This window comes from Entelurus aequoreus, linkage group LG13 (genome assembly GCF_033978785.1).
Source record: "Entelurus aequoreus isolate RoL-2023_Sb linkage group LG13, RoL_Eaeq_v1.1, whole genome shotgun sequence".
NCBI lineage: Eukaryota > Metazoa > Chordata > Actinopteri > Syngnathiformes > Syngnathidae > Entelurus > Entelurus aequoreus.
The window spans coordinates 61,945,065-61,962,564 of NC_084743.1; the positions used below are offsets into that span (position 1 = coordinate 61,945,065).

The following is a 17,500-nucleotide window of genomic DNA, read 5'->3' on the forward strand; positions in this document are numbered from 1 at the left end:
ATATATATATATATATATATATATATATATATATATATATATATATATATATATATATATATATATATATATATATATATATGTTTTTTTGTTTTTAAATAATGTTTTGATTTTTTCATATTTGTTATATTTTTTAATATATTGTTTACATATTTAATTTTTTTAAAATTTGTACACATTTTATACATTTTACATTTTTATGTATTTTTTATATCTATTTGTAATCCTTGTATTAAAACAATGTTTTAAATTTGTTATATATTTTTTATGTATTTTATATATTTTTTAAATAATTTAGATATTTTCTTTTGTTATGTTTTTATATATTTTAAAAATATTTTCTATAAACTCTTTTTTTAAACATATTTTTTGTATTTTCCTATTTTTCAACATTATTTTTTCCAATTGTTCATTTTATTTTTTGAGGATTCATCACCCATTCATACTTCTGAGGGTTCAGCGAGTTTTTTTTGGGGACCTCTGATTACAGTATGTCAATACAATATACAAATCTGAGGATGTATTTGTAACATTTTCATAATAAGAATAAAACAAGTAGAGGACTTTGAACTTTACTTGCCATATTTGGCAGCCTTGGCTGCTGCTCCATAGCCCGCTGCTGAAATAAATACACAATACATAGAAAACATGAAATATAAACCTTGGCAAGTGCTTTTAAATACTGTCATCATTTCAGTCTCAGACGTGATACCTCCTGGTATTTGCCCTGGATATAGTCCACCTGCGCCCCCAGCACCACCATAACCACCGGCGACAGCTCCGAGACCCCCAGCACCTTAAAACACGGTAAAGTCAGACATAAGGCCAACTGGTAAATGGGTATAATAAAGAGTAAAGGTTACCATATTTGGCAGATTTAGCCTGTGCAGGTGAGATGGCCCCAACGCCAACTCCTGACATAAAAACAAAACACTTGTTACGACATTCTTTTCAGGTTTTCTATTGCTCTATGTGAACAAATCCAAATACCGGTTCCAACAGGGTATCCAGGCCTGGACCCGGGGCCACCTTTACCTCCTGGGAGCCCAGCCCCTTGATTGCCAAAGCCCCCGTAGCCTGAAACGTTGCAAGACGACATCGTCATTGATGTAAGAACGCTGAAGATTTTTTACATAAATGAACCATTCGTACCAAAGGGAAGTTTGCCACCTCCAGGTTTTGCTCCGTAGCCACCTGAGGACAGAGAAAGGAGTCCCGCAGGGGTCAGTTTTGGGTCCCAGATTGTTTATTTTAGACCACAAGCTGTGCTGGAAACTATCAGTGTGGCAAAATACCAAAAAGGTTTTGAATTTTAAGTAAGACAAAACACATCCTGAAGCATGAACACTATATTGTACACTCTTTTTGTCATCTTAATTACTGCGTACTGCACATGACAAAAAAGACCAATAAGAATAGGAGGAAGAAACTAAATATCTTAAAAGGTTTAATGTATTTTTAAAAATTATTTGATGAAATTGTTTATTATTATTGAGTTGAGTAGTGTTGTCCCGATACCAATATTTTGGTACCGGTACCAAAATGTATTTCGATACTTTTCGATTATTTTCTAAATAAAAGGGGACCACAAAAAATGGCATTATTGACTTTATTTTAACAAAAATCTTAGGGAACATTAAACATATGTAACTCGCTGGAATATTAAGAAAATATAACATAAATCCATAAACGTGGATGCATATGAAAAAGTGCAATATATTTATCTGTACAGTAATCTATTTATTTACATATGCACCTTATTGCTTTTTTATCCTGCACTACCATGAGCTAATGCAACAAAATTGTGTTCTTATCTGTACTGTAAAGTTCAAATTTGAATGACAATAAAAAGTAAGTCTAATCTAAGTCTAATATTGCAAATTTGCAATTACAAAATCATTATTTGTAATTGCATTCCTCATGAATGCATTTTCATTAGAGATGTCCGATATTCCGATATTGTCCAACTCTTAATTACCGATTCCGATATCAACGGATACCGATATATACAGTCGTGGAATTAACACATTATTATGCCTAATTTTGTTGTGATGCCCCGCTGGATGCATTAAACAATGTAACAAGGTTTACCAAAATAAGAGAACAACTTCAACTCAAGTTATGGAAAAAAGTCCCAACATGGCACTGCCATATTTATTATTGAAGTCACGAAGTGCATTATTTTTTTTTAACATGCCTCAAAACAGCAGCTTGGAATGTGCACATACATTACATAGAAACTAGTAATTAATGAAAATGAGTCAAATTAACTGTTAAAGGTTAGTACTATTAGTGGACCAGCAGCACGCACAATCATGTGTGCTTACGGACTGTATCCCTTGCAGACTGTATTGATATATATTGATATATAATGTAGGAACCAGAATATTAATAACAGAAAGAAACAACCCTTTTGTGTGAATGAGTGTAAATGGGGGAGGGAGGTTTTTTGGGTTGGTGCACTAATTGTAAGTGTATCTTGTGTTTTTTATGTTGATTTAATGAAAAATAAAAAATAAACGATACCGATAATTTCCGATATTACATTTTAAAGTATTTATTGGCATCTCTAATTTTCATGAATGAGAATCCCACCTTGTGTTTTGGGCGATTTGAGAGGGTATCCATGGAACACTCCGGGCTGCATTTGTCCATTGTAGCCTGATCAAGGAAAAAAATAAAACATTCTGTATGTTTGAATACATTTAAAATATATATTTGTAAAATCATAAAATAATGTACTGTGCATGCATTGTAAATGCAGTGGGGATGTAGTAATCATATCACAGTTATCGTGACCAAAATGATCACGATTATCATTATTATCACAGTATTGTTGAATGTGTTCAAAAGGTACTTGTACACACATTGAATACTTTTAACAGAGTTATAAAAAAATATATGTAAATAGACACACAATATGCTTACCTTGGCAGAAAGAACATTACTTTATTTGAGTGTTTACATATGATTTTCTTTTTTCGTGTAATGTGTGAAGATTTAAAAATGTCAGCAATAAAGGCAAAACATGTTTTGTGTGTATCGTATTTTTCGGACCATAGGGCGCACCGGATTAAAAGGCATACTGCCGATGAGCGGGTCTAGTCAGGTCTTTTTTTATACAAAAGGCGCACCGGATTATAAAGCCCATTGAAGGAGTTATATTATTATGATTTTTTTCTAAATGTAAAACACTTCCTTGTGGTCTACATAACATGTAATGGTGGTTCTTTGGTCAAAATGTTGCATAGACGATGTTTTACAGATCATCTCCAAGTCGCTTTCTGACAGTCTCATTTGGATGCGCCGTTTAGTGGGCGGTCTTATTTACGTGGCTCACCTTCGGCAGCGTCTTCTCCCCGTCATCTTTGTTGTAGCGGTGTAGCGTGCAAGGACGGGAGTTTGAAGAAGTGTCAATAACGGATCAATAATAAATAACTTCAATCAATAACGGAGCAGCATCTTCTCATCCGTGGGCAATAATGCAACATCAATGCCGGGAATGTGTCCCGTGAAAAACCGTCCGACCGGAACTGTAATAACTAAATTTGGGTGAATAATGTACACTCACTACACCGGTATGTTTTAGCGCTTTGATAGCTAGTCTACTGACAGATATAAGTAAGAACTTTACGCTACTTTGTATTAGAAATGGCAACAGCGGAAGATGAATGCCCCATAACAAGAAGATAGAGAAAAAGAAGAAGCTTATCGACAACGGCATCTGGAACGAACTACAATGGCGGACGGGCGCAATTTTTCAGTACTTATGCAGATCCCAAATACAGATCAGCAGGTACCAGAAGGCAACAAAAGATAATGTCTGCCAATAGGGGTCACCCACATCTGCGGTCCTCTCCAAGGTTTCTCATAGTCATTCAAATTGACATCCCACTGGGTTGTGAGTTTTTGCTTGCCCTTTTGTGGGATCTGAACCGAGGATGTCGTTGTGGCTTGTGCAGCCCTTTGAGACACTTGTGATTTAGGGCTATATAAATAAACATTGATTGATTGATTGATTGATTAATGCGCCGACAATCCACCAAGCGGTGCAGCTTCATAGCTTACCGAAGTCGTACTAAAAACATTTTGACAGATTTTTGAGCGCCGTGTCTAATGTTCTATATTCTCAATGGAACATTCAAAGTTTTGGTGTTGTTTACCGGCGTACCTCTTATGTGTGACAGCCATCTACTGGTCACACTTATCATTACACCATGTACCAAATATAACAGCTTCGAGGTCGGTAAGCACGACCAGAATTATGCCGTACATTAGGCAGCACCGGGTTATAAGACGCACTGTCGAGTTTTGAGAAAATTACAGGATTTTAAGTGCGCCTTATAGTCTGAAAAATACGGTAAATAGGAAAAACAATGTGTCCTTTATTCATGTTAGCATTTAAGCTATTTAAGCTCTGAGAAATGAGCAATATGACAGTTTGTCAAAGTCTGAAAATGTATCTTGGTATGACTGAAAGTTGAAACAATAATCCTAACCATTGGGAATTTTCCAAGGTTCATCATTGTAATGGTAATGGTTACATCCCTAGAATGAAGAAAATCTGACCTGTTCCTGCACCACCCGGTCCAGCGCCTCCAACTGCAGAAGCAAAAAACAACAACAAAAATCTCATCAAGTCCACACACACGCAGATTATGAAAAATAATTACCAAGTCCACACATATAGATTATGAAAAATAATGACCTTTCTAAATCAAACTGACACTCTTGGAAATGCAATAACAGTTAAGAAAATATCTTAAATGTGTATTTCTATTTCTATCTATGCCTTCCTGAGATCGCAAATGAATCGAGTCTTTCGAACGACTCTTCCAAATGAAAAATGAGAACCGATTCTGACTTTTTGAGCACATGCAGAGACAGTACGGCAAGTGCCCACCCAACTGGACTAGAAATGAGTCCAAAGGGAACATGGCAGCATTTGGAATGACTGTTCAGTATCGTGGCCACTGATTGGCTCAGCCTCAGCAGGCATAACTATATCGGATTAAAAGATCGTAAAGGTGACAAAGGCTGTTATTGCATGTCTAAAGGGCTCTCATAAAAATACTTATATAGAAGGTTGTAAATAGTTTGTTTTTAATGCTCTATGAAAATATTACATTTATAATTAAAGGCCTACGGAAATTATTTTTTTTTATTCAAACGGAGATAGCAGATCCATTCTATGTGTCATACTTGATCATTTTGCGATATTACCATATTTTTGCTGAAAGGATTTAGTATAGAACAACGTCGATAAAGTTCGCAACTTTTGGTCGCTGATAAAAAAAAAAGCCTTGCCCCTACCGGAAGTAGCGTGACGTTGTCAGTTGTTCACTCCCTCATATTTTCCTATTGTTTTCAACGCAGCTAGAGCGATTCGGACCGAGAAAGCGACGATTACCCCATTCATTTGAGCGAGGATGAAAGATTCGTGGATGAGGAACGATAGAGTGAAGGACTAGAATGCAGTGCAAGACATATCTTTTTTCGCTCTGACCGTGACTTAGGTACAAGCTGCCTCATTGGATTCCACACTCTCTCCTTTTTCTATTGTGGATCACGGATTTGTATTTTAAACCACCTCGGATACTATATCCTCTTGAAAATGAGAGTCGAGAACGCGAAATGGACATTCACAGTGACTTTTATCTCCACGACAATACATCGACGAAGCTCTTTAGCATGAGCTAACGTGATAGCGTCTGTCTCAAATGCAGATAGAAACAAAATAAATAAATCCCTGACTGGAAGGACAGACAGACCAAAGTCTATAAAAATGGGACCCATTACCTCCCTGCTTGGCAATCAGCATCAAGGGTTGGAGTTGGGGGTTAAATCATCCAAAAAATTATTCCCGGGCGTGGCCACCGGTGCTGCCAACTGCTCCCCTCACCTCCCAGGGGGTGATCAAGGGTGATGGGTCAAATGCAGAGAATAATTTCACCACACCTTGTGTGTGTGTGACAATCACTGGTACTTTAACTTCGTCACGTCGTGTCATTGCTGGTTGAATATGACCAATGTATGATCCTGTAACGACTTGGTATCGGATTGATACCTAAATTTGTGGTATCATCCAAAACTAACTTAAAATATCCAAACAACAGAAGAATAAGTGATTATTACATTGTGGAGGGGGGCGTGGTCTGCGGGCCTGCCGCGGAGCCAGCGGCAGGTGAGTGGATTGCCCAGCTGGGGCTGGTTATCTATTCACCTGTCGCCCTTATTAGCAGCAGCCGGACCGAGACAGGTTGTGGGAGTTGGAGAGAGAAAAAGACAACACGCTGGAGAGCACAAGGGAGAGCAAGAGAGACCGAGGCTGAAACGTCGGGTGCGGTTGCCGCAGAGAGGACTAAATAAGAACGTTATTGAATCCAGAATACCGGGGCTCTCGTGCAGTGTGGTGGTGGTCAGGGGAACCCACAGCAGAGGAACTGCCACATACATTTTAACAGAAGTGCAGATAGAACATGTTAAAAGACAAAGTAAGCAGATATTAACAGTAAATCAGGGGTGTCCAAAGTGCGGCCCGAAGGCCATTTGCGGCCCGCAGCTAATTGTTTACCGGCCCGCCACACATTCTGCAAAAATTGCAAAATTGATAGTATTGCAAAAATTTAAAAACATTTTTTAAAAAGTGGAATGAGGTGAAATCTAACGAGAAAAGTTGCAATGTTGACACAAAAGCTGCCATGCAGGCTGTTTTTTTTTCTTTTGTCTTTCTTTCTTTTTCTTTTTTTTGCCATTGCTCCAAAAAAAAAGACAAAAAATCCATGTTATAATGAATTATTGACCTTTTCAAGGCTCCAATTACTTCAAAAATGTCACTTTAAAATGTTTTATGTGGGAAAAATATTGCATATATTGTGTGCAATATCAAATATTTCTTTGACAAAAGAGCAAAAAAAACAAACAAAATAATAGTTCATGCGTAAAATCGACAGATATATCTGAAGTTGATCTCGTAACTTAAGTGTTGAAAGTAAAAAAAAAACTAATAAAAAAGTATCACTTTATGAGCGGGGGACCTTTTGGATCCCAAATATATTTAGTGGGATTTTATTAGTATTTTCACTGTGATTACTCAAAAGTATTAAAGAATTCAAATCAATGGTGTCCTGCATTATTGATCTTTTAGAGCTCTAATTACTAAATACTATATATTTCCAGTTTTACTATAAAAAACAAAGTTCTCTTTGACAGAAAAGGTATAAAACCTTTTTTTTAACTTTTTTTTTTACTTTTTATCAACCTGAAGTTGATATACAAAATTACCTTAAGCGTTAAATAAAAAATAATAATAATTTGACTTATTTTTAACGTTTTAATGACTGAGACCCTTTATGGTCCCCGGGGCCCCTAAAGGTTAAAAAAAAAAAATCCATATATTTTGTTATGGTTTGAAAATGAAAAATATCAAAATGGCCCCCGCATGCTTAAATTTTTCCGTGTGCGGCCCTCAGTGGAAAAAGTTTGGACACCTCTGCAGTAAATGAACAAGTAGATTAATAATTCATTTTCTACCACTTGTGCTTAATAATTTTGAGTTTTGAGAAATTAGGAGCCTTTGTTTGTTTACTTATTACTAAAAGACAAGTTGTCTTGGATGTTCATTATTTTATTTAAGGACAAACTTGCAATAAAAAACATATGTTTAATGTACTGTAAGATTGTTTGTTAAAATAAAGCCAATAATGCCATTTTTTCTGGTCTCATTTATTTAGAAAAGTACTGACATGTATCTAAATACATTTTGGTACCGGTACCAAAATATTGGTATCGGGACAATTCGTACTCTGTGAGAATTAGTGTTATAGCTGATATACCTCATTAACAGTGAATTCATTTGATGTCAGGGGCCAATAATAAAAACTAATGGCGCGCCGAAAATGGCCACCGGGCCACACTTTGAACACCCTTGCTGTAGATACTCAACTTTGTCTTCTTCATTAGCTGGGTGCTTTAAAAAAAAAAGAAGATGCTATTAAAGGGGAAATGCACTTTTTGGGGGGAATTTTGCCTATCATTCACAATCATTATGAGAGACAAGAACACCTGTCTTTATTTTTTTTAAATTTAGGATTTTAAAGATGATAAACACTTGGAAGATGCGGCTAATAGGAGTCACCGTTGCATCCTTCAAAACCCTCTAAAACAACTTCAAAACCCTCCATCAATGTTTTATATACACACTGCAAGTATATATATAATGTAGTAACAGACACCTTCATAACAATATGTAATATGTACAATATACACACTGCAAGTATATATATAATGTAGTAACAGACACGGTCATAACAATATGTAATATGTACAATATACACACTGCAAGTATATATATAATGTAGTAACAGACACCTTCATAACAATATGTAATATGTACAATATACACACTGCAAGTATATATATAATGTAGTAACAGACACCTTCATAACAATATGTAATATGTACAATATACACACTGCAAGTATATATATAATGTAGTAACAGACACCTTCATAACAATATGTAATATGTACAATATACACACTGCAAGTATATATATAATGTAGTAACAGACACCTTCATAACAATATGTAATATGTACAATATACACACTGCAAGTATATATATAATGTAGTAACACACACCTTCATAACAATATGTAATATGTACAATATACACACTGCAAGTATATATATAATGTAGTAACAGACACCTTCATAACAATATGTAATATGTACAATATACACACTGTAAGTATATACATAATGTAGTAACAGACACCTTCATAACAATATGTAATATGTACAATATACACACTGCAAGTATATATATATAATGTAGTAACAGACACCTTCATAACAATATGTAATATGTACAATATACACACTGCAAGTATATATATATAATGTAGTAACAGACACCTTCATAACAATATGTAATATGTACAATATACACACTGCAAGTATATATATAATGTAGTAACAGACACCTTCATAACAATATGTAATATGTACAATATACACACTGCAAGTATATATATAATGTAGTAACAGACACCTTCATAACAATATGCAATATGTACAATATACACACTGCAAGTATATATATAATGTAGTAACAGACACCTTCATAACAATATGTAATATGTACAATATACACACTGCAAGTATATATATAATGTAGTAACAGACACCTTCATAACAATATGTAATATGTACAATATACACACTGCAAGTATATATATAAGGTAGTAACAGACACCTTCATAACAATATGTAATATGTACAATATACACACTGTAAGTATATATATAATGTAGTAACAGACACCTTCATAACAATATGTAATATGTACAATATACACACTGCAAGTATATATATAATGTAGTAACAGACACGGTCATAACAATATGTAATATGTACAATATACATACTGCAAGTATATATATAATGTAGTAACAGACACCTTCATAACAATATGTAATATGTACAATATACACCCTGCAAGTATATATATAATGTATTAAAAGACACCTTCATAACAATATGTAATATGTTTTATCTACACACTACAAGTATATATATAATGTAGTAACAGACACCTTCATAACAATATGTAATATGTACAATATACACACTGCAAGTATATATATAATGTAGTAACAGACACCTTCATAACAATATGTAATATGTACAATATACACACTGCAAGTATATATATAATGTAGTAACAGACATGTTCATAACAATATGTAATATGTACAATATACATACTGCAAGTATATATATATAATGTAGTAACACACACCTTCATAACAATATGTAATATGTACAATATACACACTGCAAGTATATATATAAGGTAGTAACCGACACCTTCATAACAATATGTAATATGTACAATATACACACTGCAAGTATATATATAATGTAGTAACAGACACCTTCATAACAATATGTAATATGTACAATATACACACTGCAAGTATATATATAATGTAGTAACAGACATGTTCATAACAATATGTAATATGTACAATATACACACTGCAAGTATATATATAATGTAGTAACAGACATGTTCATAACAATATGTAATATGTACAATATACACACTGCAAGTATATATATAATGTAGTAACAGACACGGTCATAAAAATATGTAATATGTACAATATACACACTGCAAGTATATACCTGTATATAATGTAGTAACAGACACGGTCATAACAATATGTAATATGTACAATATACACACTGCAAGTATATATATATATAATGTAGTAACACACCTTCATAACAATATGTAATATGTACAATATACACACTGCTAGTATATATATATAATGTAGTAACAGACACGGTCATAACAATATGTAATATGTACAATATACACACTGCAAGTATATATATAATGTAGTAACAGACACCTTCATAACAATATGTAATATGTACAATATACACAATGCAAGTGTATATATAAGGTAGTAACAGACACCTTCATAACAATATGTAATATGTACAATATACACACTGTAAGTATATATATAATGTAGTAACAGACACCTTCATAACAATATGTAATATGTACAATATACACACTGCAAGTATATATATAATGTAGTAACAGACACGGTCATAAAAATATGTAATATGTACAATATACACACTGCAAGTATATACCTGTATATAATGTAGTAACAGACACGGTCATAACAATATGTAATATGTACAATATACACACTGCAAGTATATATATAATGTAGTAACAGACACCTTCATAACAATATGTAATATGTACAATATACACACTGCAAGTATATATATAATGTAGTAACAGACACCTTCATAACAATATGTAATATGTACAATATACACACTGCAAGTATATATATAATGCAGTAACAGACACGGTCATAACAATATGTAATATGTACAATATACATACTGCAAGTATATATATAATGTAGTAACAGACACCTTCATAACAATATGTAATATGTACAATATACACACTGCAAGTATATATATAATGTAGTAACAGACACCTTCATAACAATATATAATATGTACAATATACACACTGCAAGTATATATATAATGTAGTAACAGACACCTTCATAACAATATGTAATATGTTTTATATACACACTGCAAGTATATATATAATGTAGTAACAGACACGGTCATAACAATATGTAATATGTACAATATACACACTGCAAGTATATATATAATGTAGTAACAGACACCTTCATAACAATATGTAATATGTACAATATACACACTGCAAGTATATATATAATGTAGTAACAGACACCTTCATAACAATATGTAATATGTACAATATACACACTGCAAGTATATATATAATGCAGTAACAGACACGGTCATAACAATATGTAATATGTACAATATACATACTGCAAGTATATATATAATGTAGTAACAGACACCTTCATAACAATATGTAATATGTACAATATACACACTGCAAGTATATATATAATGTAGTAACAGACACCTTCATAACAATATATAATATGTACAATATACACACTGCAAGTATATATATAATGTAGTAACAGACACCTTCATAACAATATGTAATATGTTTTATATACACACTGCAAGTATATATATAATGTAGTAACAGACACCTTCATAACAATATGTAATATGTTTTATATACACACTGCAAGTATATATATATAATGTAGTAACAGACACCTTCATAACAATATGTAATATGTACAATATACACACTGCAAGTATATATATAATGTAGTAACAGACACGGTCATAACAATATGTAATATGTACTATATACACACTGCAAGTATATATATAATGTAGTAACAGACATGTTCATAACAATATGTAATATGTACAATATACACACTGCAAGTATATATATATAATGTAGTAACACACACCTTCATAACAATATGTAATATGTACAATATACACACTGCAAGTATATATATAATGTAGTAACAGACACCTTCATAACAATATGTAATATGTACAATATACACACTGTAAGTATATATATAATGTAGTAACAGACACTTTCATAACAATATGTAATATGTACAATATACACACTGCAAGTATATATATAATGTAGTAACAGACGTGTTCATAACAATATGTAACATGTTCAATATTTACCATATTTTGATCATTTTAATCTTTGCCGGAAGTAATTATTTGGCGCATTTATTTCAGTTTCCATAGCAACGCACTTCCGACTTCTGGCAACAAATGTGTTTGCGTTCCTACTTCCCGATACAAAGGCGTGTGTGTCTTCTAATCATGGCAGAATCCATAACAGACAACGAAGACGACTATTTTTTCGGACAAATGAGGATTCACAACCTTATCTTTTTGAAGCTGAATATACAGAGGAGGAAAGTCTGCTTCTAGAAGCGAGCACGGAGGAAGAGTGAGGCGTTGGGGCAGACGGGAGCCGAGAGAGTGAGGTGGAAGTGAATCGAAGACGCAAAAATGTGGAATTTGAAGCCAAGCTTTTTTGATATAAATGGAGTGCTTACCCAAATAAACCGTAAAAAACGTTCCCCGGCCAGCTGGACCAAAAGCACAACTGTCTGTTGATCATGATATACGCAGCACGTCATGCGTGTTAGTACAACTACAGTACATTTGCTGTCTGGCTAGCTGTGTACAAACAAACAAAACATGAAATGTGGGCTAATACTTTACAGATACTGTAATATGATTGTTCATGTTTTTCAGTCAGTACACATTGGTGTCCTATCGCATTGTGTTGTGCATTACAAACTCAAACGTGTTCCGTGCTGACGTAGAAGCTAGCTTATATCTTCAGGGTTTCCCCACACATTCATTTATTTGTGGCGGCCCGCCACGAAAGAATTACGTCCGCCACAAATAAAATAAAAAAAAATTACAAAAAAATTATTTATTTATTTTTTTGTCCTCTCCAGCTTCTCAGGCAAATCATATAGTTGATGTAGATGCCCATATCGGCTGTTCAGATTTACTTTACAAAAGAGAAGTGTAGGATACTTCTCTTGTTGCCTTATTTGTATTTGACTTTATTAAATGTATTTATATTAGAAACACAATATGTGTATATAACAAAGGGTGCAAAGTCTGCAGGCAGTAGGAAACACATGGTTAAGTGTAGGGAGTAAAACTGATGATTTTGGAGCTCTTTGTTCAATGGATCAGATGTTTGATGAAGCTCTGTGTCTATCTACCACCACTACTGTTTTCTGTTTATTTGTTACTGACTGTGGCAGGACACCTCTGCCTCTGTTTCACTTTATGTTGCTGGTAAATAATATGGTTGTAGTAGTAGGCTAAAGTTAAATTATTTAGTATGCACTAATTTAAGGGGCAGAGCTTTGAGACATTTTAGCTTTTATATTTTATAAGATATATTTTTTGTAAGAACCACAATTAATAAATATATGTCAGTGAATAACTTATTGTTCAAATCTGTATATAAATATGTACATAAAGTGTTGTAATTATATTGTAAAATGGATGGATGGACGTTTAAAACAAAACTGTTATTATTAATTAGTAAGTACACATTTTTTGAGCCTTTTTAGAGAAAATCAAATCATTGTAGTAAATTATGCAAATTACTCGATGATGTCATGGTGACCACGCCGATAGCCACGCCCCCACCGCCACAGGTATCTTGGCAGTTTATGGGAAACACTGATCTTTACGGCTAATATCGTAGCACGGCGATGTGTTACTACGTAGAAAAATAGTTCCTCGGTGTTCGCTCCGACAATAACAATGTCAGTTTTTGAGGTAGAATTAAATTGCTCGATTGCCGATTTTTACATGTTAGAATGCAAAAAAAAACCAAAAACTTTTGACTTCTCGTCCCTCATAAGGATTGTGAACAATTCCCCCCAAAAAAGTGAAGTTCCCCTTTAAGTCGGCACAATCCGCTTGATCGGATTCAACGATAAAACTAAACAGATCCTGAGTCAAAGACAGCCGTGAAAAAATTCTTACGTGATTTTTGACTGAGGCCGGTGCCAGTGGCGACGCCTGGTAGAACTCCTCGACTACCAAAGCCTGAAAGAGCAGATTGGAAATAAAACATGAGGTCGGGATAGGAGACACCCAAGTGAAAGTCACCCACCATTTCCCGGGACCAGTCCACCTTGGTAAAGCCCAGGTACATCCACACCTGCCACACAGCAAATACCACATTACAACAACTCTACATCATGACAGTACGGATTCAAACTATACTTCGAAAAAAAATTCTGGATTCTCTTTATTTGATTTGGTCTGTTCTTAAAAGTTCAGATACTTTACGTAAATCGAAATTTACATTGGAACCGATAAGGTACCGGTACTCAACGGCACCAATTTATTTGGTACTTTTTTTAAATCTATGTTCTAGACTTAGACGACTTACCCAAAGTTTATAGCTCCACAAGGGAAATTGCTCCACACAGTAGCTCAGTTACAAAGGATGGAAAGGGTAAGGATGGAAAGGATAAAGCAGGTATAAAGTAGACTAAAAATGTACTGTCCTCTACAACTTGTCGTCACGTCCGCTTTTCCTCCATACAAACAGCGTGCCGGCCCAGTCACAAAATATAAGCGGCTTTTACACACACATAAGTGAATGCAAGGCTTACTTGGTCAACAGCCATACAGGTCACAATGAGGGTGCCCGTATAAACAACTTTAACACTGTTACAAATATGCGCCACACTGTGAACCCGCACCAAACAAGAATGACAAACACATTTCGGGAGAACATCCGCACCGTAACACAACATAAACACAACAGAACAAATACCCAGAACCCCTTGCAGCACTAACTCTTCCGGGACGCTACAATATACACCCCCCGCCACCACCAAACCCTGCTACCACCAACAAAATTAGGCATAATAATGTGTTAATTCCACGACTGTATATATCGATATCGGTTGATATCGGAATCGGTAATTAAGAGTTGGACAATATCGGATATTGGCAAAAAAGCCATTATCGGACATCTCTATTCATGATAAATAAGCCCAAAAAGTCAAACCAGTCTAAAAACATTAGCTTGATAAAAGGAGCGTGCAGATACAACTTTTTCATTTACGACACCAATACCGGAGCCTTGAGTATCGCCCCATACAAATATTGATCCGATCCGATATCAGCAGGAATCATAGATACTGGTATTATTTTGTACCGTAGAATGCTAGAAAAGGTTTATACAATGATAGTAGGCATAACAAGACTAACCTTTTAATTATTAACCACCTGGAATTAACTTATATCTGAGTTGAAGTGGTACATTTTTTTGTCGACATCTAGTGGTCACAATAATTCATGAAGGTAAATGATGCAGACACATTTGTTACTGGACACTTTCTAATGCACTGCCTCGAAGACTTTGTATGTGTAAGTAATATTTAAGTTAAAGTTAAAGTACCAATGGTTGTCACACGCACTCTGCATTTGACCCATCACCCTTGATCTCCCCCTGGGAGGTGAGGGGAGCAGTGAGCAGCAGCGGTGGCCGCGCCCGGGAATCATTGCAGCTATAATTATTTGATACTTGTTTATATTGATAAATGTGCTGTTTTAGACTGCAATATTGTTCCATTAAGGACACTTAGTACATATGTTTGTGTGCTTAGCTGTTGCGTAGCTGCTAGCTCCTAGAAGCCTATAACCTAGCATGTTTTCCTTTTTGTAAATGACTTAGAAATAGAAGCTATTCCAACATTTTGCTCTTATTTGAAGACATTTAGATGTTACCTGGCAAACAAAATATATTCCCATACTTGTTTTGTTGCTGATATTGGACCGGTAAATGATATCAATATGGGATCGGGACACCCCTATTTGCCATATAATATCTATTTTATATTGAATAATATCTTCTTTGCCTAACTTTACAGAACCTGGTAGTTTGGAGGCTTGCTTCCCGAATCCAGGACCAGCCCCTCCTGAAACACCCGTCTGACCAGGTCCTGGGTACAAGGAGGCCATATTGAAACTGGTGTAACTTCATGAAAACAAAGAAATACACAAAGACTTACCTCCGCCAGGGAGAGTTCCGGTCCCTGCTCCTGTGGAAGAACACAACGCAATGACGTTTAGTCAAAGTCATTTCAAATCATTATATCGGTTCCATTAAAATAAAAACATGTTTTTTTTTTACTTTGATAAACACATTTTGGAAATGTAGTTTTTTTTGTAGTAGTGTTAATTTGAAGAGGAAAAAAACAAAGAAACAAGATCAGAATCTGTGGAGCCATGCATGTTATTAACATTTTGTGCCACCATACCACACCCACGTCTTATGGCGGAGGCAGAATTTGTCCGCAATTTATCAGCCTCTATGTGTGTAGTAGCTGTCATTTTAACTGTGGGTCATTTTGGCAAAGTCCCTCTGACAAGTTCGTTAAACTACGACCTCTTTTTTTGCCAAAAAATGGCCAAAAACCATCGGAGCAGAGTTTGGCGCCATACCACGCCCACACCTTATGGCGTAGGAAAATTGTGTTCGGAATGTATCATCACCTCTATGTGTAGTATCTGTCATTTCAGCCTTCCCGGTAAGGTCTGATCAGGTGTACTGGAGAGGAGGCTACGCCGGATAGCCGAACCTTGGATTCAGGAGGAACAGTGTGGTTTTCGTCCTGGTCGTGGAAATGTGGACCAGCTCTATACTCTTGGCAGGGTCCTTGAGGGTGCATGGGAGTTTGCCCAACCAGTCTACATGTGCTTTGTGGACTTGGAGAAGGCATTCGACCGTGTCCTTCGGGAAGTCCTGTGGGGAGTGCTCAGAGAGTATGGACTGTCTGATTGTGGCGGTCCGCTCCCTGTATGATCAGTGCCAGAGTTTGGTCCGCATTGCCGGCAGTAAGTCGGACACGTTTCCAGTGAGGGTTGGACTCCGCCAAGGCTGCCCTTTGTCACCCATTCTGTTCATAACTTTTATGGACAGAATTTTTAGGTGCAGTGAAGGCGTTGAGGGGATCGGGTTTGGTGGCTGCAGGATTAGGTCTCTGCTTTTTGCAGATGATGTGGTCCGGATGGCTTCATCTGGCCAGGATCTTCAGCTCTCACTGGATTGGTTCGCAGCTGAGTGTGAAGGGACTGGGACGGGAATCAGCACCTCCAAGTCCGAGTCCATGGTTCTCGCCCGGAAAAGGGTGGAGTGCCGTCTACGGGTTGGGGAGGAGACCCTGCCCCAAGTGGAGGAGTCTTGTTCACGAGTGAGGGAAGAGTGGATCGTGAGATCGACAGGCAGATCGGTGCGGCGTCTTCAGTAATGCGGACGCTGTATCGATCTGTTGTGGTGAAGAAGGAGCTGAGCCGGAAGGCAAAGCTCTCAATTTACCGGTCGATCTACGTTCCCATCCTCACCTATGGTCATGAGCTTTGGGTTATGACCGAAAGGACAAGATCACGGGTACAAGCGGCCGAAATGGGTTTCCTCCGCCGGGTGGCGCGTCTCTCCCTTAGAGATA

The 17,500-nt window shown here is 35.7% G+C and overlaps 1 protein-coding gene across 3 annotated transcripts in view; it reads right to left on the bottom strand.

Moving 5' to 3' along the window:
- Window positions 1–491: 491 nt before the first annotated feature.
- LOC133663943 (elastin-like) overlaps window positions 492–17,500 on the bottom strand; it is a 216,348-nt gene continuing 199,339 nt past the window's right edge. For all 3 annotated transcript variants that reach the window (XM_062068683.1, XM_062068684.1, XM_062068681.1), the window contains 11 exons: window positions 16,064–16,093; window positions 15,926–15,994; window positions 14,149–14,196; window positions 14,019–14,081; window positions 4,570–4,602; window positions 2,596–2,661; window positions 1,153–1,194; window positions 991–1,077; window positions 864–914; window positions 713–796; window positions 492–619 (listed from right to left, as the gene is read on the bottom strand). In XM_062068683.1, coding sequence (XP_061924667.1) covers window positions 573–619; window positions 713–796; window positions 864–914; window positions 991–1,077; window positions 1,153–1,194; window positions 2,596–2,661; window positions 4,570–4,602; window positions 14,019–14,081; window positions 14,149–14,196; window positions 15,926–15,994; window positions 16,064–16,093 — 620 coding nt within the window. In that variant the 3' untranslated portion in view covers window positions 492–572. The remainder of the gene's footprint in view (window positions 620–712; window positions 797–863; window positions 915–990; window positions 1,078–1,152; window positions 1,195–2,595; window positions 2,662–4,569; window positions 4,603–14,018; window positions 14,082–14,148; window positions 14,197–15,925; window positions 15,995–16,063; window positions 16,094–17,500) is intronic.